The sequence below is a fragment of the Poecilia reticulata genome, linkage group LG6 (assembly GCF_000633615.1).
Source record: "Poecilia reticulata strain Guanapo linkage group LG6, Guppy_female_1.0+MT, whole genome shotgun sequence".
Lineage (NCBI taxonomy): Eukaryota > Metazoa > Chordata > Actinopteri > Cyprinodontiformes > Poeciliidae > Poecilia > Poecilia reticulata.
In genome coordinates this window covers 2939350-2964068 of record NC_024336.1, presented here as the reverse complement: position 1 = coordinate 2964068, position 24719 = coordinate 2939350, and the positions used below count along the sequence as shown (strand labels likewise).

Sequence of the window (24719 nt, the reverse complement as noted above, 5' to 3'; positions counted from 1 at the left end):
CTTATTGCAGGATTGTTTTCTAAACTATATTTGTACTTTTTTTTTTACTTAAGGCAACTTGCTAGGGGGCCTACATAAGTTGCTGAAATTTGAAGCAGATCTATAGAAATGCCAAAGTTTTGTCACTAAATGTCTATACATTAGTAGTGTATAGACAGACAGTAGTGGGCGCACTACTGATAGTCTGCTAGCATGCTGATTGCAGAGCTAATTGTTTTATTAGGGCTTTAAACATTTTGCGTCGTTAGCTTAGCTAAATACATTTTTTTTTTCACATAAACTCTGAAGCACTTACTGTTTCGTAAACTTTCAGTTGAATAAAGTCTGATGCCTCTGTTGAAGTTGAGAATTCTTCAAATGGTCAAATTTTATATTATTTGTTGTAACACATACTTTGTCATTGACGCATGGTAGGTACCAATATGTTTGAATTTTGCATTTTATATTAGCTTCTGCTAAATTCCATGTTGGTATAGAACTTCAGTACTGGCAGAGCTAATGTTTATGATTAGCACTTTTTGATTAGCGCAAATAGCGTTTTAGTTAGCGGTGCCTACCACTGCTTGCTGTCAACCATTCGTGTTGCTTATTATAAAGTGCTTTTGAACAAGCAACTGCGTTTGTGATTGGCCAACAGAAAAAATTAATGAATGAGAAGTGAGAAAAAGTATGCAAGATAATTCAAATTTGTTCACAAAAACAAACGTGTGTTTTAGACACATCCTCATCTACAATAATACCCCTTAATAAAGTCCACACAATCAACTGCCATCAGGAGTCACCTAAGTGGTGCACAGAGCTCTTCTGTTTGTAATTTAATCTTTCCCCAGGTTCAATTATTCTAACTCTGGAGGAGATACAGGGATTACACGCTCTGTAAATGTAGGCCGTAAAACAAAAGGGCCAAGGAGAAAGGAAATGTTCAAAGACGCTCTGGTCAGACGAGACTAAAGTTTAACTTTTTGGCTTCAATGTGTGTCTGAGAACTAACACATCATCTACATTGTGCAACACTAGTGACCATAAATTTGTGCAAAATGAAATTACGAACATGAATCTGCTTAACAGAAACGGGACAAAACCTTAATAACATGTTTTTGCGCTAGGATGAGGCGAGGTTTTTTGGTTGTATCAAAATGTGATCAACAACCGAATTTTACCACTGCAGGAAAGAGGAAGACGACAACAGGAAGTAGTAGCAGAATGATGACGTGGCATGTGTTTTAATTGACTTATCTCGTGAACATAATTATTCACATGTGATTTTAATTGCGTTTTTTTTATGTAACGGAAAAAAATGCAATTGCGAAATAGTTTTTTCAACATTAGCAAAAAAAAAAAAAACAGAAATGTCAACAATTGTACTGGAAACGCAGCTGCTGTTTTACTTTAGGTCAAAGCATATTCAGGTGTTCCTAGTCAATGTCCAAAGCTAAATCCAATTTAAAATCTTTGACTAGACCTAAGTTTGGCCAAAGAGGATATTTCATTTGCAAAAACTACTCATAAACCAAGCTTCATTTTACAGTTACACACCACTTTGTGTAGATTAAAGTCGTGATAAGAGGAAATGTTCAAGAGTACGTTTCAACGGTACTGAACAAATACGAAGCTTTGCTGCTTGCCTCGACTATGACTTTGTTGGAAAAGAAGAAGGAAAAAAAAAGAAGCAACCTCCCAGTTCACCCAGCTTGACTTTGTTTTCAGGTCATCCTGCAGCTGGGACCGTCACACTGATTTCCTCCTCTTGCCAAACACGTTGTTGATGAGTTTGGCCATGGACTTGGAGCCGCTGTAGCGCCGGCGGTCGGCGCGGTACTTCAGGTGCTCCATCACCTGCCGGATGAGCCGGGTGAAGAGGCCAGCGATGTCCTGGTAGCTCTCCGCCGCCGACACCTCCTGGAAGTGGCAGCGGGTTTCCTGCGCCAGGCTGCGGCCTTCGTCCTCTCGCACCTGCCGGACGTGGCACAGGTCCTGCTTGTTACCCACCAGGCACACAGGAACGTCCGAGTCCCTGAAATGGGAAGGAGTGTTAACTTGGACGGACACCATCATTGTATATCCTACGTTTGGACACATTTCTTTATCCAAAACGTGTCCCTTCTGAGAGTGAGATGGCTGTTCTAGCTTTTTATTGATCTTAATAATGGTATCAATCCCGATAATGAAAAAAAGTCACATTTTTATTTTACTTCGTAGGAAAGGGATGTTATTCATTGCAGATCCAAAACTTTAAAACTGATTTTGCACATTTGTTGTATCAAAAGAAAGGCATCTAGTTTTTGTTTTTTTTTTTTGTTTTTGCGCTTGATTGAGCAAATTTACTGTCAGTTATTAAAACAGCATTTGGGTCACTGTCTTTAGGAACACTCTAATATTTAACCAAGTTTAATCAGTTGGTTAAATAAAAGGCTGATTTGGGGACAGCACAGTCGTCTTTTCAGGAAAACTCTCTGGACAGACGTGGTTCTAATTATTATGAAGGCTTGTTTATAAAAAAGGATAAATACATTGTGCTGTATTTAACATTTTCAATTGTAATAAAATAAGTGCCTTAATTTACCATCTAATTCTAAGCTTTGTTCTCTTATTTCACTTAATATTTAAAATTCCTAGCTACACTTTCTGAAACATTTGAAAGATGTTGTCGTTTATGTTTTACATGTTTGACAAAGATAGTCAACCTATTGTTTTTGTCAGTTTCTTTATTATTTATTTTACAGTGATGCAGGACGGTTCAGTGTCAGGAACTGGAAACCGATGGTCCGGTGAAAACAGCATTTAGAGTCCTGTTTTATGGACCCTAAAATTTTATGAAAATTTCAAAAAATGTCTACACTTTTAGAAATTGAGAAATATTATAGTCAAAACCAAACAGAAGAATCAGAGCAATTCAAGTCACTTGGACTGACTGAACCAATTAAAGTTGTTTTTACACATTTAATCAAGCTTGTGAAACTACTGGAGAATGTACATTTTTGTCAGTGTTTTTTATTTAAAGAAAGAAGGACCCTTTAAAGTCAACTCTGCACTGTTTTTCTGTATCGTATTGTATTGTATCGTATCGGTATAGGCGGATGCTAAACCTCAGATATCGGTATCGGAAGTAAAAAAGTGGATCTGTGCCTCCCTGGTCCTCACATACAAATGCAACATTCAGATCCTCTTCTTATCTTCACCATGAGTTAATGATGTCCTCCTTCACTCCTCTTCCCCTTCCATTGGTGAGATGAATTTTCCTAAGCCGGGTTGCCCCTGTGATGTGGCTCGCCTTGTTTTTCTTGCCCATCGTCTTGAACCGTTAACCAGGACGCACACGGCTCAGTCGGGACATTCCACAAACTCAAACCTGCACAAAGATTCCTGTTCATCTTCAAAGAGACGAGTGGAGCTTTTGTTTCCGTTCCGTCTTCCCGCCGCATTCTTTTCTTTTTCTTTTTGGGCATGTCTGGGTGCAGTAGATGTAAATAATTCCAACCACTGCACCGCTTCCCTTGTTTAAATATTTTCTCATAAACCAACAGTCTAGCTGTGAGAAGAAATGCCTTTCGTTGGAGGTGGCTGGTTAACGATTACCTTCTTCAGAGTGAATGTTAACGCTGATCATTAAGTTTTACGTTGTGTGAGATTCATATGGCGCTCGGGAATCAAAAACAACAACAAAGAAAATAACATTTCTTCTTAGGAATCTTCGCTTTTTGTTTGTTTTTTAAATAAAAACATCTTTGTGTGTTCAGTTTTATCATTTGGTGAAAATACAGCTATGAATATCGCAAATGTTTTTTTATGCTTTTTCCACATGAGGACAAGTTTGGAATTTCTCAAAAATAATAACGATAAACACCTCAATGATCGCCGTCATACGTTAGGTTTACAACATGGCAAAGGAGTAACGTCAACAAGCTTCAGTTAGCAAGTTAAATGTTAAACTTCATGACAGAACAAGGAGATAAAGAATAAAAAATTATGCCATGATATGCCATCAATATCCGTATTGGCCGATATTAAGAGTTTTTAAAAAAATCAGTGTCGGCCCCATAAATAAAACCGGGCCGATGTGAATAACCGATACTTATTTTTATCTTGTTTCTGGTGGGTTTTTTGTTTTTTTTCCCCAAGGTGTCAAAACGGTATTGAATTATATGTAATAATGGAAAATATCAATTATCAACCATAACAGCAATATTAGTATCGGATATCAATATCAGCCCAAATTTTCCCATACGGGTTCATCCCTAGTGTTTAGGAGTTGACATTAAAAATGACTTTTCTTCCTGAACAACTTTGGGAAAGTGATTTCTGCAATCAATTATAAAAACAGTTCAGCATGAAGGGTTGTTTTTAGAAATGTAGAAATATTATAGTCAAATCAAACAGAAGAATTGACCCAACTAATGTTTCTTAGTGTTTCTGTCTTTATAATTTAGCTTTTGTTAATTTTGTAGTGTATTACATATTTTGTTAATTAAAAACATTTTTATATTTTCTCTGTCAAAAAATCATCTGCCATCTTTTTTTACTTTTGAAAAACATGGATATTTTTTTTGTTTTTTTTCGAGATTTTCAAAGATTAATTTCAAATTTTCAGAGGGTTGTTTTAGCAAATTTTTGGCTTTTCAAACTCAGAAATTTCCACGTTTTTTTGTGTACATTTTTGAGTTGTTTTTTGCAGAAATGTACACCTCTCTTTCCCCCCTTTATCAACAGTGACCCCAACACGCCGCTGTAGTTACGTTCTGCGCTCTCAAATCCAGAACAGAACTGCCATAAATGTTTGCAGTAGGACATATTTCTACCTGTGAAACAATTAGAGGCTAGCAGGAAAAGCCTCGTTGCTAAGCGAACCTCTGAGCTGTTAGAGCTCCTTACAGCTACATGACATCAGCGTGTTGTTATTTCTGATCTACTGTTGAGTTGCGTTGCCTCTGACCCTTTGCAGCTGTCGGTGCGAGCCTCCCGGATCTGCCGCAGGATGCTTTTGGCGTTGATGAAGGAAGAGCGGTCACTGATGTTGTACACCACCACGAAGCCGTCGGCCCAGTCCACTGGCTCCTCCAGGATGCACCGGGCCTCGGAGCTCTGCTGACAGGGGGACAAGTGCTTTTAATCTGAAATCACAGTTTCAGAGGAAAACAAAAAAAGAAACTAGGTTTATTTCAGTTTTGTATTCTAAACAGGTTACTAGCTAGATGAGTTTCTATGAGTGTGTTATGCAATTTTCATGTCTGAAAGCTGCGTATAACACCTTGTAGAAGTATTCATACACACTATTGTTTTCACATTACAACCACGCAAAAAGTATTCAACCAACTTTGGATGTTTTGCCCTTTTATCACCCTTTATCTCAGAGAATACACTTTAAGTACTTCTATTAGTTTCTATGTGCTAAATGCCACAATAATGAAATATGTCAGAGATTTATTTATGAATGTGTTCAAAATCAGAAGTTTACATACAGAATGATTACTGTCTCTTCAAACAATGAGGTGAAGCCCAGATGGTGACGTGATGAGGAACTGGTGCACTTTATAAAGTAGATGACATCATGAGGAGAACAACATTACGTGAAAATATAGAAGCAACGTCCAAATCAATCAATCAAGGTTTATTTATTAATACTTATTAATGTTTTTAAAATTAGAAGTTAACCTAAATTTTCTCTGTATTTGTCAGCATTGCCTTTGAACTGTATGAATTTTATGAAGCTCACCACGTCATCATCTGGGCGTTCCCTGATTGTTTAAAGAGACAGTAATCATTCTGTATGTCAGCTTTTGATTTTGAACACATTCATAAATAAATCTCTGACACATTTTCTCATTATTGTGGCATTTAGCAAATATAGATATTTCTGGTAAATCTAACTGACCTAAAACAAGAAAACTTTGGTCTGACTTTACTTCAGACGCTGAGAAAAAATGTGTGTGTCTTTGTATTTGGTGTATGTAAACATCTGATTTCACCTGCACATGCCACACTTTCCAGATTTGAAGTTTTGACGTTGGAATGTGAAACAAAAATACAAATAAAAATCTGTTCCAGGTATTGCTACTTCCAGGCTGAAAAAAAAGTCAGTCTAGAAGCTGACTTTTGTCTATCTATGTCAGTGGTTCTTAACCACTTAAAAACAGGAGAAGTTACAACGCTAAATCAAATGGTGGTCTAAGAAGAAAAACAGTAACATTTTATTTCAAATATTATGTCAGGGTTTACTTCAGGCTGAGACCTGTAATCAAAGTTAATCTGTTGGGTCGGAACGGGTTCGGACACAATATCGTTCGGGCAGTGGTTCTTAACCTGGGTTCGATGAGTCGGTCTCAGGGGTTCRGCGGAGGTACACTCGTGTAAAGTCGTGATGACGCCCCGCTTTGCCGTCACTTGCTGCAGAGGATCACGTTACATTGCTTAGCCAATCAGAGCTGCAGAGGAGCACTGATTGAAGGAGCTCCACTCTCAGCATGGATTTAAACTTGTGTCTTTAATTACTTCAGAAAATCATCGTTTTTACCAAATTCAGTAGCTTTCGGTGTACTTTTAAATCTGCTCCTTAGTCGCATCTTTTCGGGGTTGCTACTGCCTCTAGTGGCGTGGGGGTGATAACACAACTAACATAATTACATTACTAAATCAGAATACCGCAAAGTCTTTATTATTTATTATTAATTTTTCATTCTCTTAAGAATGTAGAGCTAATTAAATGATCTAAACAAAACCTTAAAGTGGTTCCAGTTTCTCTCGATGGCCAACCTGTTGAAACTGTGGCAAATTTTAAATACCTTGGGTTGTTCCTGGACAGTCAGCTCAACTTTGCTGAAAACACTGACTATATTTTGAAGAACTAGACTAGAGTCTAGTTGGTGACCCAACTCTGATTTAGTAATGTAATTATACCCAACTAGACTCTAGTTGGGTCACCCCTATGTCTTGAATTTGGGGGGAAAAAAATATTTTTTTATTTATTACTGCAGAAGGGTTCAGTGAATGCTCATGAAACTGGTGGGTTTGGTACCTCAAAAAAGGTTAAGAACCACTGATCTATAGTAATGAATGCTGTAAATAAGAGTACTCCAAACAGGAATGTACAATCTGGGCTCTGTATCGTAGCCTTGAGATGTGAGCCATACCTGAGAGCAGGGGTCAAACACTTCGAGGTTCAGCTGCCTGCCATCAATCGACAGCCTCTTATGGTACAAAGAGTCTGTAAACGAGACGCAAGAGAGAGAAAAAGGACAAAAAGCATTGGCATACATTTCATTACAGCTTTATTCTGTTTGATTTGTGCATTTTGTGTTTATGAGTGACATACAGTTTGAATTTGACCTTTACAAATGAACTACAATCTTGTTTGTTAGCATTGATTTTAAATAGAGACGCAACGATCCGATATTAATATTTTTTTATTAATATTAATAAAAAAATCTGGTATCAGCAGTGGTGGGAAGTAACTGTACTTAAGTAGAGTTTTCGTGTATCTGTACTTTACTTAAGTAGATTTAATAATGGATACTTTCTACTTTTACTCCACTACATTTTACAGTAAGTATCTGTACTTTCTACTTCACTACATTTCTACAAAACTGTCGTGTTACTCGTTACATCCAAGTCGCATTGAGCTTTTTTCCGTTAAAATGTGAAGTTCAGGGACTTAAGGTGGCGCCGTAAAATCCGAGCAATAACGTGACTTAGTGTCTGTTGTCACCCATCGGCTCCACCTTTACTCGCACACGGAGCTCCAAGAAATGTGCTGTGGTTTTCTCTGAGCGGGAGAAGATGTCTGTCTAATCGATAATAGCTGCATAAATCATAAATCATAAGACATGTAAAATCAGCAGCGCTTCGCTTTCACAGATGGTGGGACTTCGTCCAACTTTTAGCGTCACTTGGAAGGAAAGCTTAAAGAAAGGTAAGCGCTGTGGACGTGATGCTAGCAAAGCTAGCTGTACAGAGACACCCGTTGCATCCGCGATGAAAAAAAGTTGTCACTCATGCGCTGAATTATTGTGTGTTGACTGATGTGTTGCATGGGACAAYGCTGTGACCAAAGTCTGCAATATAGTGATATAGCATTCAGGAACGATCAGATTCTTCTGGACGGATCTTTACTAAGTCCTAAGGACTAAAGCCTCACTTAGAGCCGTTCTTTGTTCTTGTGTACACTGCAGTAGATATATATGTATATATATACATACACACATTTATTTAATCGCCGAATAAGTAATAGTTGAATGAATGAACACAGAGCATGCTCATTGCTCATTGATTGATTTCGTCTCCTGTCATGGTGGCAAACATTGCAGTGGGAGGGAGGATGAGAACAGTCACGGTGCTCCTTCTGCTTGGTTACTTGTTGCGCCGTTGGACAGTTGAACGTTGTTTACCGTTAATTGCAATGTTTCAGTTATGGTTTCTGACATGGGCAATATGGGCAACCGCCCAGGGCGTTATTTTTCTAGGGATAGCAGGAGACCTCTGCGAATTGTAGCACAGCGATGAAAGCAAAACAGAATGAAATGAGTTTTAATTGATACTGGTTCAATATATTTCAGCTCTAAGTATTTAATATCTAGGTGTTTTTATGGGAATGTGGATCTTTCAGATCAATCTGAAAACCAATTTTGATAGGTAAACTTAATTTTATTGTGTCATGTAGCACTCTTGGTCTAGAGTTTGGTGGTCTTAACTACAACTCTGCTACATGGCTCCTTGGTTGCATGTCCTCCCCCCACACACCTTCTTTCCGTCCCCTTTCAGTTGGATTTCTTTCTAAATAAATGTCCCTAATGAAGTTCATGTTATGTTGGGACAGGAGACGAGATGTTTCCATCCCTGAAATTATGATTCATAGAATCACATATCTAAGTCTAAACTGTTACAGAGAATAAACACAATAAGAACATGTTTAATCTGTGGTAGTGTTAATTAAAATGGCACATCTCTGATGTATTAAAATTAAATACGATCGGCACACTTAATGATATTAGCGATTAGGTTATATATTCAGCAAGTACTTTTACTTTTAATACTTAAGAATTTTTAAAAGCCAGTACTTTTTTACTTTTACTTAAGTAAAATGTTAATGTGGTTCTTTGACTATTACTTGTACATTTTTGACTGTGTATTTGTATTTTTACTTAAGTACATTTTTTTGAGTACTTTCTCCACCACTGGGTATCAGTGACAATGTTCCTGATCGATAAGGGTAGATCTATTTAGTCTAATTCTGTGCTTTGTACTCTGAGCGACATCATGCTTTATTATTTATTTTACATTATATTTAGATTGCCTAATTGTACTTTCTGAACCATTTGAAAGAAGTTTTACATGTTTGACCAAAGTAGTTAACCTTTTGTTTTTGTCAGTTTCTTTATGTTTATTTCACATTGGCTGTTATGCTCCTAATTGTACTGACTAAACAAATTACAGATGTTTTTACATATTTGACCAAGCTGTTGGTGTATTTAAGTGTTGCTGTACTGGTGCAGAGTCATCAGATAAATTTGTAATTTCAGTACCTTTTTCCACTTTGCCATTTTCTACCCTGTCATTATTGTTTTTGGGTACTTTTTAATAGGCAAGTCAAATAAATATCTAAAAATGCACAAATGTTTTGTATAATTCCAATTCATTGTATATCATTAGAATTTTTGATGGACAGGTGAATTACTCAAATAATGACCTTTTCCCATTAGCCATGATTGTTTGGTACAGCTGATTTCTGGAAAAATTAAAGATTATGAACTGAACTGATCACACCGAATTAATTCTGAGTAGTTTCTGTTTGATTAAAAGTGATAAAGATCCATCAGGAAAAAAATACCTTAGGTCATCAGGTTTCAGGTTGGATAAGAAACATTTTTCAGTGAAAGGAAACGACCAAAATGATAAAGAGGTGAAACGACCTTCACCGATCTGCATCTGATAGCAGCGCTAAGTATTTATGGTCTTCTACTAAAGCTTTTAAAAGCAAAAGGCTTTCTGAAATCTGGAAACACTTACTTGCATTCGAGGCGTATTCACCAATAAAGCGTCTGGTCAAGAATCGCACAAGGACAGCTGGAGGAAACAGAAGAAGAAAAAGGAAAAAAAAAGCAAGAATATGAAACACGGGATCATTAAAGTCTCATTTCTCACAGGTGGAGAGAATGAGGAGTGACAAAAAAAAACTTCATTTATCTGTGCAGATCCAACACAGAGCCAACAATTTCTGGGACTGGAACGGTGAAAACCTTTAGCTCCACATCAAACAGGCCACGCCGCTTTGCTGGAAAAGTTTTGTGTGCATGTTTGGCACAGCGAGCGGGTCCATTCACTCCCACATGAAACCGACTGACCGGGGTCAGTTCTGGTCCCACAGACAACAAGTTTCAGTTGTTGGGCCGGGGTCCCAGAACAGAACATTAATGATGGTAGGCCTCAACACACACACACCCACACACACGCGCACACACACACACACAATGTCATTTCATTTCGGACAGACCCCAAAGGCTTACATCTCATTGTGCTTTAGCGCATCGGACGTTCTTGTCGCTGTCACAGCAGAGAGGCCGAAGCGGCTGAGAACAAAACCGAGCACAGATCGCAACAAGCAGAGCAGAAATGGTAACGAACGGACCCAAGCATGCAGGAACAGAGTGCAGAGGGTAAAGACCCTCTACAGTCACAGCTCCTATGTAGGCCGCTCACTTACACTTACTGTTCCTTTGACCTCTAGGGGTCCTCGTTCTCCAGGTCCCACCTTTGCTCCTTTTTGTTTGCAGGAATGCTGTCACACACCTGGAACCACTTCCCCCTCATCAGTGGACTGCATAAGAACTTCAGTGACATTTGAACTTCAGCGTGTTCAGTGCTTAGATGGGGAGTTCAGTTTGGGTTCTCTGCCATTTTCCTTTGACGGATTTCTTCTCTGTTTTGTGGCCGGACAAGGAGTTTAGTAATTGTAGTTTTTTTGTGTGACCGCTGCTGTAATGGGGGTCTATTTTTGTTTGTTCTTTTGGCCCCAGAAATCTTGAAGGCTTTTATACTCCCTGTTGTTTGAAAGGCACAAGCCAGTGGAAAAAAACTGGAAAAGTAGACCTGCACTAGAGATTAGATCCTAGAGAATCCAACCTGACCCAAACCGAGCCCCTAGATCAGTGGTTCTTAACCTTTTTTGAGGTACCAAACCCACCAGTTTCATTTGCATTCACTGAACCATTCTGTAGTGATAAATAAAATGATCCCCCCCCCACAAATTTAAGACATGGGGGTGACCCAACTAGAGTCTAGTTGGGTATAATTACATTACTAAATCAGAGTTGGGTCACCAACTAGACTCTAGTCTAGTTCTTCAAAATATAGTCAGTGTTTTCAGCAAAGTTGAGCTCACTGTCCAGGAAAAACCCAAGGTATTTAAAATTGGCCACAGTTTCAACAGGTTGGCCATCGAGAGAAACTGGAACCACTTTAAGGTTTTGTTTAAATTATTTAATTGGCTCTACATTCTTAAGAGAATAATAATAAATAATAAAGACTTTGTGGTATTCTGATTTAGAAATGTAATTATATTTGTGTTACCACCCCCACGCCAATAGAGGCAGTACCAACCCCGAAAAGTTGCGACTAAGGAACAGATTTAGAAGTACACCGAAAGCTACAGAATTTGGTAAAAACGGTGAGCTTTGCTGAAGTAATTAAAGACACAAGTTCAAATCCATGCTGAGAGTGGAGCTCCTTCAATCAGTGCTTCTCCGCAGCTCTGATTGGCTAATCAATGTAACRTGATCCTCTGCARCAAGTGATGGCAAAGCGGGGCGTCATCACAACTTTACATAAGTGTGTCTTTACCTCCACGGCAGAGGCTCTGCCGAACCCCTGAGACCGACTCACCGAACCCCTGGGGTTCGATCGAACCCAGGTTAAGAACCACTGCCCTAGATATTGTGTCCGAACCCGTTCCGACCCAACAGATTAACTTTGATTACAGGCCTCAGCCTGAAGTAAACCTTGACATAATATTTGTCCATCATTTTGCTTTTCTTTTTATATATATTCTGTATTTGGCTGGCGCTAGTGGCCTTTTTACATTTTTCAGACATAATTTAGGATGTTGAAGGTCTGCTTTAGAGATTTTGTTTTTTTTGGTGTGCTTGTTGAAGTGAGAGGGAACATGTTCAGATCAAATCCACTACCTGGGGCCTTCAAAGAGAAGACAGCAGAAGCTTCTCAGGACATGTACATCATCTACAGATGGGAGACATTCAAAACAAACCGTTGGCTAGCTAAACAAGCTCAAGGCCACAAGATGCTAACAGAAGTCTTCAAAAAGTCAAAAAGCAGATTTTATGCTACTGATATGGTTGTTCACAGTGCGCGTTGTTCACAGTGGTAAGCTTCATAGTGTTGAACTGGAGCAGCAATTGGGTAACATTTAAAATTTCAATAGAATCCACATTTACAACAAAAATTCGTTTCTCAAAAATTCGTTTCTCAAAAATTCGTTTCTCAAAGGAATCCAGACTCTCTGAACGAAGCCAAGTGTAGAACAAGGGGATGGTTTTTACCAGGCTAGTAAATATGATGTTTACAATATTTCTCACATAAAATGGAATAAAACCCTATCAACATTTGTATTGACAAAACTGAATAATTAACTGTTGACTGTGATAAAACCTTTAAATCAGGCACCAAGTCTGTATTCACTCAATATAACCTGAAGAACTGACATCAAAATATAGCTACAACTGGGTTGGACATAACCATTAGCTCCTAAATTAGCCTAATTTTGATTTTGAAATTTGTACCTTACTAATCCATTTGAATTAAAGCAATATGTACGATGTCGGCTGTTTTTTTCAAATACCAGTGAGGAAAATCAATCTCGCCTGTTCTCTCTGCTCCTCACTGGCTTCCTGTGTGACAAAGAAATTATTTTAAATTCCTTCCCTTGGTTTTTAAATGTCTCAGTTCTCTTTCTTCTCAATAGCTCTCCTTTTGTTTCACATCTGGCCCTTAAATCAGCTGACCAGCTCATGATGGTTGTCAAAAACAAGGCCGCAGCTCAAAGCAGATTGAGCCTTTTCAGTCATGGAGATTATGGGAAAAGTTTAAATTAAACATTGTTTTTTTTTCTCTCTTAAAAACCTACTAATCTGGTTCTTTATTTTCAGTGTAAGCTGCTTTATTTCTGTTTCTGTTTTTACTTTAGTCATTGTAACATGATTTAATTCTATTTGTGCTGTTTTTTTTTCTCTGTTTTCTTCCCATCTAAATTTTGGATTTACGGATTTGATCCGTTTTAGTTCCGTACCGCACTTTGGTTAAATAAATGTGTTTTTTCAAACAAAAAACTTGCTTCAGAAATGGTGACATTTAAACTCTCAATGGCACAAACAAATAAACCAGATACTCCACTGTTAGCATAGCTCTTCTCGGCATTTACCTACTTTTTACAACCAAAACAAAATCACACCGACAAATTTTTGAACGGAAAACAAGACCTGTTTGTCTTCTGTTTCAGTAATATATATATATATATATATATATATACAAACAAAGTTTTGTTTTCATACTGGGAGAAAGAGCACACCCTAAACTCAACCGAGGCTAGCTAATAGCTAGCTCGTGCTAGCTATAGCTGTTTACCAGTCACCACTCCAACGCTCCACAGTCTGAAGTCATTTCAGGTTTTTGCCACTTCCAGTCGTCCAATACAGAAATGAAACTCATCTAATCTCTTCTCTGTTCTCACAGTTGGACAAATATTGATGTCAACGAGCTCCAAACCCCCTACTGGCCAGTTTGGGCGTTACTTGTCAACTCTCAGTTGATGAGAGTTTGTCCTGTGGAAACTCTCATCAACTACTAATGTTGTAGTTTGTGATTAAGGTTGAAGTGAGGGGTAGGGTTAAGAGTTATCAAACAGAAAAGTAAAAAATGACCTGGAATAAGCCTCTGGGAGCGGCGCCAGCTGCTTTTCTTCAATTTCTCTCTGATTAAAATTGGAACGATTTCATTTTGCAAAATAAATATATTTTGGTCTCCACTGCATGTGAAGTTTGAACTCTGGCAAATCAGAACCTTCCACATGGACCTGGGTCAAAATGTGATTCATGCTAGTTGATGAATCTACACAAACTTGGGAATTTTTGCCAAATTCCTCTTTTACTTTTTTTTAATAATTGCGTCAGTGAAATTAAAGACCTTCAGGTAAATGGACTGAACTTATATAGCACTTTATCCAATCATTTTTGACCACTCAAAGCGCTTTACACTAGAGTCACATTCACCCATTTGCACTCACAAACGCTCACACATTTATACACTGATACGCAGCTTGGTAGACAGCTTGGGGTTGGGTGCCTTGCCCAGGGGCACATCAGCATGTGGAAGCTGGAATTGAACCTACAACCTTCTGATTGCAAGACGACTACTCTACCCACGCAGCCACAGTCGCCCCAAGAATCCAGAAAAACAAAGTGCTACTGTTAGCTTGCAAAAGAATCCTAATTATTACTAGACTATTATTAATAATGAGATGAAGAAGAGCATGAAGAATATTTGTCCCTTGAAAATAGTAATTAACTTAGTGTTACAATAGAAATTTCAATTATGTAATTAAATTCCAAATACAAAATTTTCTTAGTACCTTCATTCTTATTATTTTTAATTTTTAATTTATTTTCATTGCTTTTATATTACAACCACCCTCAAAGGTTTGAAATGAGAAAACATACGGCAGGAGCAAAACGCTTCGCAGAGTTAAACAAAATGAACAAAATGAAAGAAGCAAAAAATATAAAATATATTCATCTTATCAGATCTGAACAGTGGATTTAATAAGAAATCACATTACAGTCAGGTCTAAGGTGCAAGTGGAAAAATATAAAGAAATTATGTAAGAATACAACTATGTTCTTGAAAAACTAAACGGCTGAAAAGATTTTATCAGTAGAACAGATTTGTTTCGCTTTAAAATCAAAAGAACGGGCAGCAATGGTGTCAAGTACGATGAGTCATTAGTGATTAATTAATTGATCACTAATTAGCTGAAATTTCCAGCAGCATCTCTCAAACAGAGCAAATGTTTTCCTGAAGGCAGAATGGATGTCTAATGTACAGTCTGTTGCTGCTCATATGTTGTTTTCCCTGCATTTTGAAAATATTATATTTATAAGTAAAGCAGAAAAAAAATTCAGTTACCAAAAAAGTTCTATTTTATTTTGATCCATCTCAGGAATATATAGAAGAATCTGGTTTAGTACACAGAAATCACAAGAGTTACAATTAGTTCTCGTCTAGAATGATTTATTTACATTGATGCATTTTTCACTGATTTCTAGAATACCTCTGCCTTAAAGGCAAAAAAAGAGAAGAAAACTAAGTAAATATAATTTTTTTCCCTGTTAGAGTAGTTTTTGTGGCCCACCTGACTTGCCGGCCCCCTGGCTTCCCAGCAGGGCCAGCTTGACGTCGTTCATGGTTGTCGTGGCGTCGGGTCCTCGGCTGGTTGTCCGTTTGCAGCTCCGCGTTGCGTCTGGGATTCAGGTCCGGGTCCGTGCATTATATACTCCTGACAGTCCAGACAGGATGGTGAAGGTACAGTTCTGTCCCCCCCTGCCCCCCAMCTCCCCACTTCAAAGAGCGGTTTCACTTTTTAAAGCTGGAGGGAGAGAAGAGAGACGGCGAAACAATCCCCCTCCCTCCTTTTGTGTTCCAGGAGCTCTACAGTACGTTTCTCTCTCTCTCGTGTTTGTTTTCTCCCTTTCTGTTATCCCACAGCTCTCTCCCTCCCCTCACTGCCCCTCACTCTGTTTTCATTTCCGTCTTCCTTTCCCCCCTTGCTTTATTTCTTATATATCTTTTCTGTCTCTGTCCCCTCCCACACAGGGGTCACTCAAAGGCCAAGAATGACTAAACCTATTTTGCTGATCCTGCCCATAACAGTGTAACTGTAGACTCACTGCCATCTGTCAGCCTTTCTGTTATTCTTCATACACCGACGATAACGAAGCTCATTTCCTCCTGGGAGATTTGGAGCCGATCGTTGTTCGAAGCCACGTCGGCGATTAAAATAAACGAGGTCTTCATGAGAGAACCGTACACAGCCAACAACAAGCTCTTTATTCTGGCCATTAGTGTGGTCACACACTGCTGTGGGATGGCACTCCGTGCTTCAACCAGTGCAACTCAATCGATGTGGTGAAGACCATTCCATCTTGGTGGATGTAGTTAAGAGTGAAACGTGAGCAAAACTTTGTCGATATCACGCTAAAGTCGAGAAAAAAAACCCTCAACTGCACAAATGTGGTTTTTCCATTAAGTAAGAAACTTAACTAAAGTCACACATGAATAAGTCTGTTCAGGCAATAAGTTGCTAAAAAACCCACTTCCTGTTATCTTTGTCATCTTTGCCAGTAGTAACATTCATTTGTTGATAAAGTGACTCATGATGTGAAAAAAGAGTTTACGTTGCAGTTTTGCGAAACATGCTAATTTTGATACGGCTGAAAAACCACCTCATCCCAGCGGAGAAACGTTTTATCATCAAAAAACTAATTTTTTATTTTTTTTCTCCACATTTTTTCCACCACCCCCATGATTCCAATTTGTGCAATTTTAAGATCTTAAACATAAGATTGTGCAATCCCACATATATTTTCTTACAAACATGAGCGTTTCAATAATAAAAGCATCGATGCTACAAAGAACTTGGTCTGACACAAATTTTCAGTTTTTGTGTGACACACAAAAAAGTTTAAAAGGAAAACTTTTAATATAAATATTGAAGCTTTCTTTTTCTAAATAACATTTAGTTAAATAAAACCTTCTTGCCTGTTTGGATTTTTGATATTTCTGCATAAAGCTCATTTTGTGTCAGATGTTCCTTATTCTCGCTAAAACGTGAATTTTTATAATAGCTTTTTCATGTTACAACCACAACTTTCAGTGTTTTTCATCAGAATTTTTAGGTTTTAGATAGACAAGTAGTGCCCTGTGACAGACTGGCGACCTGTCCAGGGTGACCCCGCCTCTCGCCCGGAACGTTAGCTGGAGATGGGCACCAGCAACCCTCCTGACCCCACTAAAGGACAAGGGTATAAAGAAGATGGATGGATGGATGGATGGATGGATGGATGGATGGATGGATGGATGGATCGACAAGTAGTGCGAAATTTTGTAGACTCAAAATGACACAGGGGTTTTTATATTTTTAGGATATTAATATCCCAAGAGTGATATGCTTGTATATTCAGTCTCCATGAGTTAACTCCTCGTAGAACCATATTTCACTACAGGTCCAGCTGCATGCCTTTACCAGCTTCGCCCATTAAGGATTGTATTTTTTGGCAGGTGCTTTGTAAAATAGCTAAAATTCAATCAGAAGGGTAGGAAAACATCTGTGAGCAGAGATTTTCTAATCTTTGATCGTCGATTATTTTTAGCTTTGGCTGTTCAGTGCATAGTGCAAAGTATTCACAGCGTTTAACTTTTTCTACATTTCATACTACAGCTTTATTCCAAGTTATACTAAATGAATCTCCATCCTAAAATTTTGACACGCAGATACCGTGCTATCATAATGTGGACAAAAGTGCAAATTTGTTAAAAATAGACAAATTTACCTGAATTACCGCTGCTTCTAATTTGCAGTTGCGGGTTTACCTCGGACATAGGAACATGGAGGTGGGTTTGACCTTCCATTTGGCCGTGTTCCCATCAAGATTTTTTTAATGCACATATTGAAGTATTGTGATAGAAAAGTTCGATGGAAATAGTAAAATTAGAAAAAATCTTACAAATTTCACAAAGCAAAGTTTTTGCATTCGCTTGAGGTGGTTTTTGAATTTTCTGAAAAAGTTGATGTGCAAAAGAGGAAACAGAGACACGTTCGCCAAATAAGTTCTGACGTAGCAAACTTTCCCATCCACTGGTGGGTTTGTACCTTAGATTAACTTCAAACCAGTAAATGGAAACATACCTAATTCGCATTTTTGTTTTGTGCAACATTTTATAAATTTGCATTGCAATTGGACGTGGTGATTGTTGAAAAAGTTCAAGAGTTCAGACAAATGTTGTTGTGGGTGATATAATACATGAAATTCATGGTCATTCTTTCCTAAACTAAAGCACCATGATGAATAGTAAAGCAATAAGGTTAAGGGTTTTGAGTCCAAATCACGGTGAGGGTCAGCCAGAGAGACCCATCAGTCACACAATTGGCATCAAAAGGAATCAGTTAAGACAAGCAGTCCGTCTCTTTCAACAAGCAATGTCGTAATTAGTGTAAAGAATGTTTGTTTTGCTGGCCGGCAGAGCCAAAAGTTGAGTGAGTGATGGGTTCTAAAACATTTCTGCCTCTCCTGACCTTTTTCTGAATTTGTCCAGTTGATTTTTGGGTCCATCTTCAAAGTGTCTGTATTTGGTCCTGCTTTGTGTTTTCAGCATTTCCCAACAATAGTAACACAGAAACCCTGCTGTCAGCCTCTGCTCTTGGTGGATTGTACGGTGTATTTACACATCTACTTAGAAATTCAGTCAGTTTTGAAGTAAAGGTTTCTTCCTAATTCTGCTACTGCGACGGCCCAGTGCCGTTTTTTTTTTTGTTTAGTTTTTTTTTTGTCTCCAGGAACAAGAATTTGAACTTTTGAAAGTGTTAACACATGAGCCACAACAGAGAAATGAAAGCAACCTGACCACATTGTGTGAGTCCAAATCCATTTGTATGACACGGCATGCAGATCGGATCCGCTTTTGAAATGTTTACCAAACCGTCCTCTTTCCATTCGGTGATGTTTACATATCATATACCCTGAAAATACTTTTTGTTTGAGACAAAAATAATTGGTTCCAGAGAACCTTTGGTTCTGTGTACTCAGATGTGGGCAGAACTCACAAACACACCACTTCAGGTTCTGTGAGCCGCTCATCAGAACAAAGGTGCAACAGAGAGATTAATATTTTAAATAGTGAAAGCATGTTGGATTCAATTGAGCTTCATCGTCGTCGTGACAACAGCAACAAACATGAATTCCCAACAATATCAACAAAGATAACCAGAGCAAATACAAGAATCCCATTTACTAAGCGAAACCCCAGTAGTGAGCACACTTGCACTAAAGCGCTAATAGTGGAGCTAATTAGCACTTTAGCTAACCTTTGAAACATTTAATGTGCTTAGCTTCCTCTGAAATAATTTGAAGCTCTAATATGCTTAACTGTATCATAAGCTTTCAGTTGAATCAAGTGCGACATTTGTGCTGAAGTTTTGGTTACTGACCTCAAGTAGCCAGGTGTTTATAGTCCTGCTATGGTTTTACAGTGGGTGTTTGTACCCAGAATGCATTGCTGTAGAACAGTTTAAAATCTACTGATTGCCTGCAGTGGTCAATTAACCTAAGCTAGCAACAGAGTTAGCGATATTCTTTATTACAAAACTGAAGCCATTAGAGAAAGCTCTGTTTAAATGAATCTTCTTTGAGAAATTTCCTGAAGAGCAACTGTACCGTCAATAAATTTGATCCTGTTGAGGGAAAAATACTGTGTTGTAATACATGGTGTGTTATTGAAACATGGTGTATGTAAACATGATTGGCTTTAGCGCTTTAGCATTAGTTTTTGCTAACTAACATGGTGGTACAGTATTTCACAGTCAGCATAACTACTAGCTACTATCCAAACCCACCTGACCATAACTGAAAAAGTCCCTATATCCCGGAAAACTACGAATGAATTTCACTGACCAGAAACCAAGGCCTATTTACCAGACTTCTAGAAACACCTAAATAGAACCTGTCTGTCAACAGGAAGTATGTTTCTAAATCTAATAAAGCAACATAATTTCCCAAACTATCAGAAATGAAGTCATTGATATCTATCAGTGTGGAAAAGATTACAAAGCCTCCTAAGGCTTTGGAGTCCAGTGATCTACAGCGGAAGCCATTGTTCAAAAACTGAGAAAACATGAAGCGGTAGTGAACCGTCCAGGGAGAGGATGGCCAACCAAAATTACTCCAAGAGCCAAACAATGACTTATTCTTCTGGAGAAGTCTGACATCTGATCAGGAACACATGGGCCCATCTCACTTCTGGCAAAAAGCATCTTGATGATGCCCAAGACTTTTGGAAAAATATTCAGTGCATTGATGAGACAAACGGTTCATACATTTAACCCTTGTGCGTGTCAGGACTGAGGCAAACGTAGAGGTCTATGGCAAATGATACAAGTTTTACGTGTGTGGGGTCGGTTGGACCCCATTTCTACATAAGGGTTAAGCTCAATCACACTTGGGTTGAGGACGGTGATCACAATGTCAAAATAATTGGTAACTGGCTTAAACAAACCCTAAAAGAGTTTTAAATGAAATACACTTGAGGAATTTAGTCTGTCTAAAACAAACTCTGGTTAGTTTCACTGATTGTTGCGGTTTGTTTTTGTCCATGTGAACAAAGCAATCGTACTGCGGTCCGGACCAAAACAACCTTTTCCCAGTGGTCTCAGTAAGCTAACTCCAGAGCGCTTCAGTTATAGCGTCAATGTAATCCGACTTTGATCCAACACCGTTAGTGTGCTAGCCTGAGCCCTCCCCACAGCCAGGCATGCAATGCATTGTGGGATGCAGCAGAGTAAACAAACGAAGAAAGATAGACTTCTTTTCCGTAAAATCTTAGTCACCCTCTTCAAGTAATTCAGTATACTTCTCAGATAAACTTTGCTTAAACTAGCGGTTCTCAACGTGGGTGGTACCGCCCCCCAGGGGGCGTTCAGAGGACGGCAGGGCACGCTGGCGGAAATTTTTACCAAAGGGGGGCGCTGGGATTCCTTTGGGGGGCATTTGGTCGAAGGTAAACTTTACACCTTAAGTGCACCAGTTTAGACTTTGAGCAACTTGCTAAAACTGTATTTCGTAACATTAAATCATGCTTGGCTGCAACTGTATCGATGGCAGCTCTTCTTCTCTGCAGTGTTTGTAGCTTCTTGGCGCAGCTCCTCTCCTGCTACTGGTAGCTTCACCGCATCAGTTCAGTGCTACACCGGCTGATGACGTTACTGTGATTCACTTGTCTGATGTCTGATTTTCAAATATTTTATGTTTTATTGAGGATTTTTGTACATATGTTTTGGCAGTTCTGTGATCCTGTCAAAGCAGCAATTTATATTAAAAAATGTTTTATTTCCGTTTAAAAGCTGCCCGCTTCCATGGAAGGACAACAGAAAATCGCTCTTATAAACATGTAATTACTAGAATCACAATACCCTCACAATACCCTCTAAAAAATTAACATGTTTAAATAAAGAGTAAATATAATAAAGAGAATATATTTTCCACTCTGATTGGCTGCTATTAGGCCTACCGATTTTAACTTGAATGTTCATTGCATATTTTGTAGACACCTGTGAAAATAATTTCTATTCCCATGGCTTTTTTGTTCTGTGGGAAATTATTTTTGATGATAAATATAGAAACAAGCATGAAATCAAAACATCTACAGTAGTGATAGTAATATTAATAATAAAATAATAGTCAGTGCAAAGTAGCCTACAAATTCTTTGGTGGGGGGCGGTGAGGGACCTGGATRAAGGCTAGGGGGGCGCTGGGCCGAAAAAGGTTGAGAAACACTGGCTTAAACAGTACCTGGGAAAGTTGTAATAGTATGATTAAATTCTCAAAGTTTCCTACTGACTCAGAACACTACAGCTGCTTCCTGTATTCAGACCTTTTTCTGACCATCCTGAACATTCTCAGGTTGTTTGTAGTGGCAGGTTTTGATTCGCTTGGCGTTTTCTGTGTGAAGAAAAACCAAACCACTAGAAAAAGTTACAAGTTAACCAACTCAACAACTGATCCAGACCAAAGTATACGAACTATAGATGTGAAAACACCTTAAGAAACGGTGTCTGTAGTATGTGACTGTTACTAAAAAAACTCCCACAAATGTGTTGAAACAGACACTATGTTGTGTCAGTATAATCAGTATAATATGAGACAGATAATCCTCTGTCTTCTCCCAGTGCTAGCTATATACAACAAATAACAGCCAGGAGAGGGTGGGTCTTAGCGCTGTCAATCAGGTTCATGTATGCACCGCTCACCTCTCCTCCTTGCTCTGAGAGCCAGGAAAGCTAAGAGTAGTTAGCATGGCCACTGGTGACGCCGATTAAACAGTTTTTCTGTAGCGTTAAGTTGTTTCTACACCGTCAGCACCTTAAGCAGCATGTAGACAAGCATGACCGACAGCTTTAAGACCCGCCTCCTGGCTCTGATTGGCTGTTTTTGACCAGAGCGCTTCATTTCGTCCAACAGCAATAGCAGCTCAGAGAGGAGGCAGAGGAGCTCCATCTATTCACAGATTATCCTTCTCACATTACACTGTCACGACATAGTGACGCTTTTAACAAATATGTAAAAAAATTAATTTCAATAAAAAATACATACTGCAGCTTTAATGATTAAAAAAAGAACAGAAAGCTGAAGGAACCTCTGAGGGGCCTCATTCTTTTTCACAGAAGTGAAATCTGATAAATCAGCTGCGTGTACGTTTGGTCAGCGAGAGACTGAACATACTGGGGAAAAAAAGGGGAAAACATTTCCTCTCATGACTGCTCCACGTTGTCGGAGGGCATTCCTGCTGGGATTGTGCTAGAATCTTATTTCCTTCCCTTACTTGGAAGCCGGCGGGTCGCGCCATCCGCCGTGCGGTTTGATCGGTCGGTGAAGTGGAAGCCAATCTGTCCTGAGCTGATCAACACGAGGCCACAGAGCCGCAATCACATGGGACACCATCATGTGCTCACACAGGAACACACTAAACACACACACAATTTCATCACATGTACATCAGAAAGCTGCCACGGAACGGCAGCGTTGTCAGTACAAAATGTGGCGCGTGTGCCAAGAAGCTTTTTCTTTTCTTTTTTTTTTCTGGAAGGCTTCTGTTTATTCTGTGAAGTCGGATTATGTCCGACATATGGAAAGTTGTATTGGATTTAAATTATGGCTTTTAGTCTAATAACATCTAAAAGCTAAACATTCGCCGCATGTGGCTGCTGTCAGGCAGGCTGATCAAGGAAATTCATCAGCTGTAATATTTAGAGTAAATCTGACAGTTTTGTTTAGTTCTGGTTTACAAAAAAAAAAAAGATTATCAGACCTTCTATAATGGAGCTCAATTGTAGTTTATCCTCACATATAAGCTGTTAAACAAAAAAGTTGATATAAATATAAATAGATATATGGGAGAAAGAGGAAATGGAGGCCACTGCATTCTTCTCTGCTACCCAGTAGAAATGGCTTCTATTTTGATTTCACACAGGATTTAGTCCCTTAGCAGACATTTTACCAGATCTCGTCCTTATCTTTCTTTATCTTCCACTAAATGTTACAGTCATTCATAATTTGCAGACTCTTGTACTATCCAAAAGGAAAGCAACGTGGAACGACACGACAAGGAAAACCAACTGTGAAAATGTTTTACTGCTGGAAATGGTTTGTGATTTTATTTTTCACTCTGAGGTCTTAAATCACGAGTATTTGCTTTAAAGATTTTACGTACTGTTGGTTGTTATGACAGTTTAATAGTACTGTTATGAATGAAATGGCATTTACTGTGGACTTCTATTTACAACATGATACAACTATTACCAACATGATGTGTCTAGTTTTAAGAGGGACTGCGAGCCTGGGCTGAACATAATGTCAGACGGGATAAACCACAGCTCTCACTGGTTTATTTGTTGGTGGCGGTTTGGTTTGTTCCTTCACAGTAATGTGAATAAAGCGAAGCAAGGAACATTGTTTCCCTGTCGGGCCAATAAATACATAGAAATAAACGAGTAAAACGCTCGACATGCAAAGACTGATAAACATCACACAGACATGCAATGAAATTACACAGCAGGGTTTTGATTGTGGAAGGTATTTCTTTTTTTAATGAGCAGGCTTTCAAGTCTCTGGATTCCCAGCTACCACAGCTGAAGGGAGCAGTGGAAATAAATATAATGAGAGCCAATTCATCTGTTTCTCTAAAGATAAACATTGAGACAAAAAAGACCCGTTCATTTTGACTTGACTTGATGGAAAATGCGGTCTTCGTTTTGTTAAAAAAGGAATAACAACGGTGGCTTCAGATGGCAGCCATCAATCATCCTGATATCAGCGTCACTCAGAGGGACTTTGGAGTTTCACGTCGTTGTTTTTATTAAGCCCCTTCGAGACTGACCCTCAACTTCTTTTACCGGTTTAGTAAGAAAAAAAGAAATCCTAAATGTTCACATAAAGATCTTGAAAGGGCAGTGCAGACCCTGTGGTTACCCAACCAGAGTTTTATGACTCCTTGGACTGCTTATTCATGAAACAACATCTTCTTCCTCCAGCTTTTCCTCTAAATTCAAGCAGTACAAAAGAAGCAAAATGAGGAATGAAACACTGAGAGTGATGTTCGTTTGAAGAGCCAGGGGAGGCAAGCTAATACCTAATCTGAGCAAAGACGAGCTAACGGCTATCTTGGCTGATCAAAAACAAACCAGACTCGACCCTTTTTCTACTAACTTCAGCCAGAAATACATTGAGTATCTGACAGGCTTTCACATTTACAGTCAAAAGTAGATAGTCTACTCAATCCCTCTGGTATTTTAATTTTTTTTTTCTTGTGGGGTGATTTTTTAAAAAAWWTTTTTTTTATCAAAATCCCGTTTTGTGGTAYTACTTCAGAAATATTTTCAAGGAATTTTGCAAAAAATA

The 24719-nt window shown here is 38.6% G+C and overlaps 1 protein-coding gene across 2 annotated transcripts; it reads right to left on the bottom strand.

The window, feature by feature from the left end:
• Positions 1-36: 36 nt before the first annotated feature.
• Positions 37-15761, bottom strand: rerglb (RERG/RAS-like b). 2 transcript variants are annotated; one of them, XM_008410818.2, is made up of 5 exons: positions 15407-15761; positions 9997-10053; positions 7125-7198; positions 4931-5082; positions 37-2014 (listed from the first exon to the last, which is right to left on the bottom strand). In XM_008410818.2, the coding sequence occupies exons 1-5, from the start codon at positions 15456-15458 to the stop codon at positions 1729-1731; spliced, it is 621 nt and encodes a 206-aa protein (XP_008409040.1). In that variant the 5' UTR covers positions 15459-15761; the 3' UTR covers positions 37-1728. The 2 variants fall into 2 exon arrangements, with proteins under 2 accessions (XP_008409040.1, XP_008409042.1); XM_008410820.2 differs by having other exon boundaries at positions 4931-5079; positions 15407-15759.
• Between the last annotated feature and the right edge of the window lie 8958 nt (positions 15762-24719).

Coding starts and splice junctions, on each gene's coding strand:
- rerglb (XM_008410818.2), bottom strand. CDS start 15,458: ATGAACGACGTCAAGCTGGCCCTGCTGGGAAGCCAGGGGGCCGGCAAG. Junction 10,054..15,406: donor CCAGGGGGCCGGCAAGTCAG/GTGGGCCACAAA, acceptor TGTTTCCTCCAG/CTGTCCTTGTGCGATTCTTG. Junction 2,015..4,930: donor CGCACCGACAGCTGCAAAGG/GTCAGAGGCAAC, acceptor TTCCCATTTCAG/GGACTCGGACGTTCCTGTGT.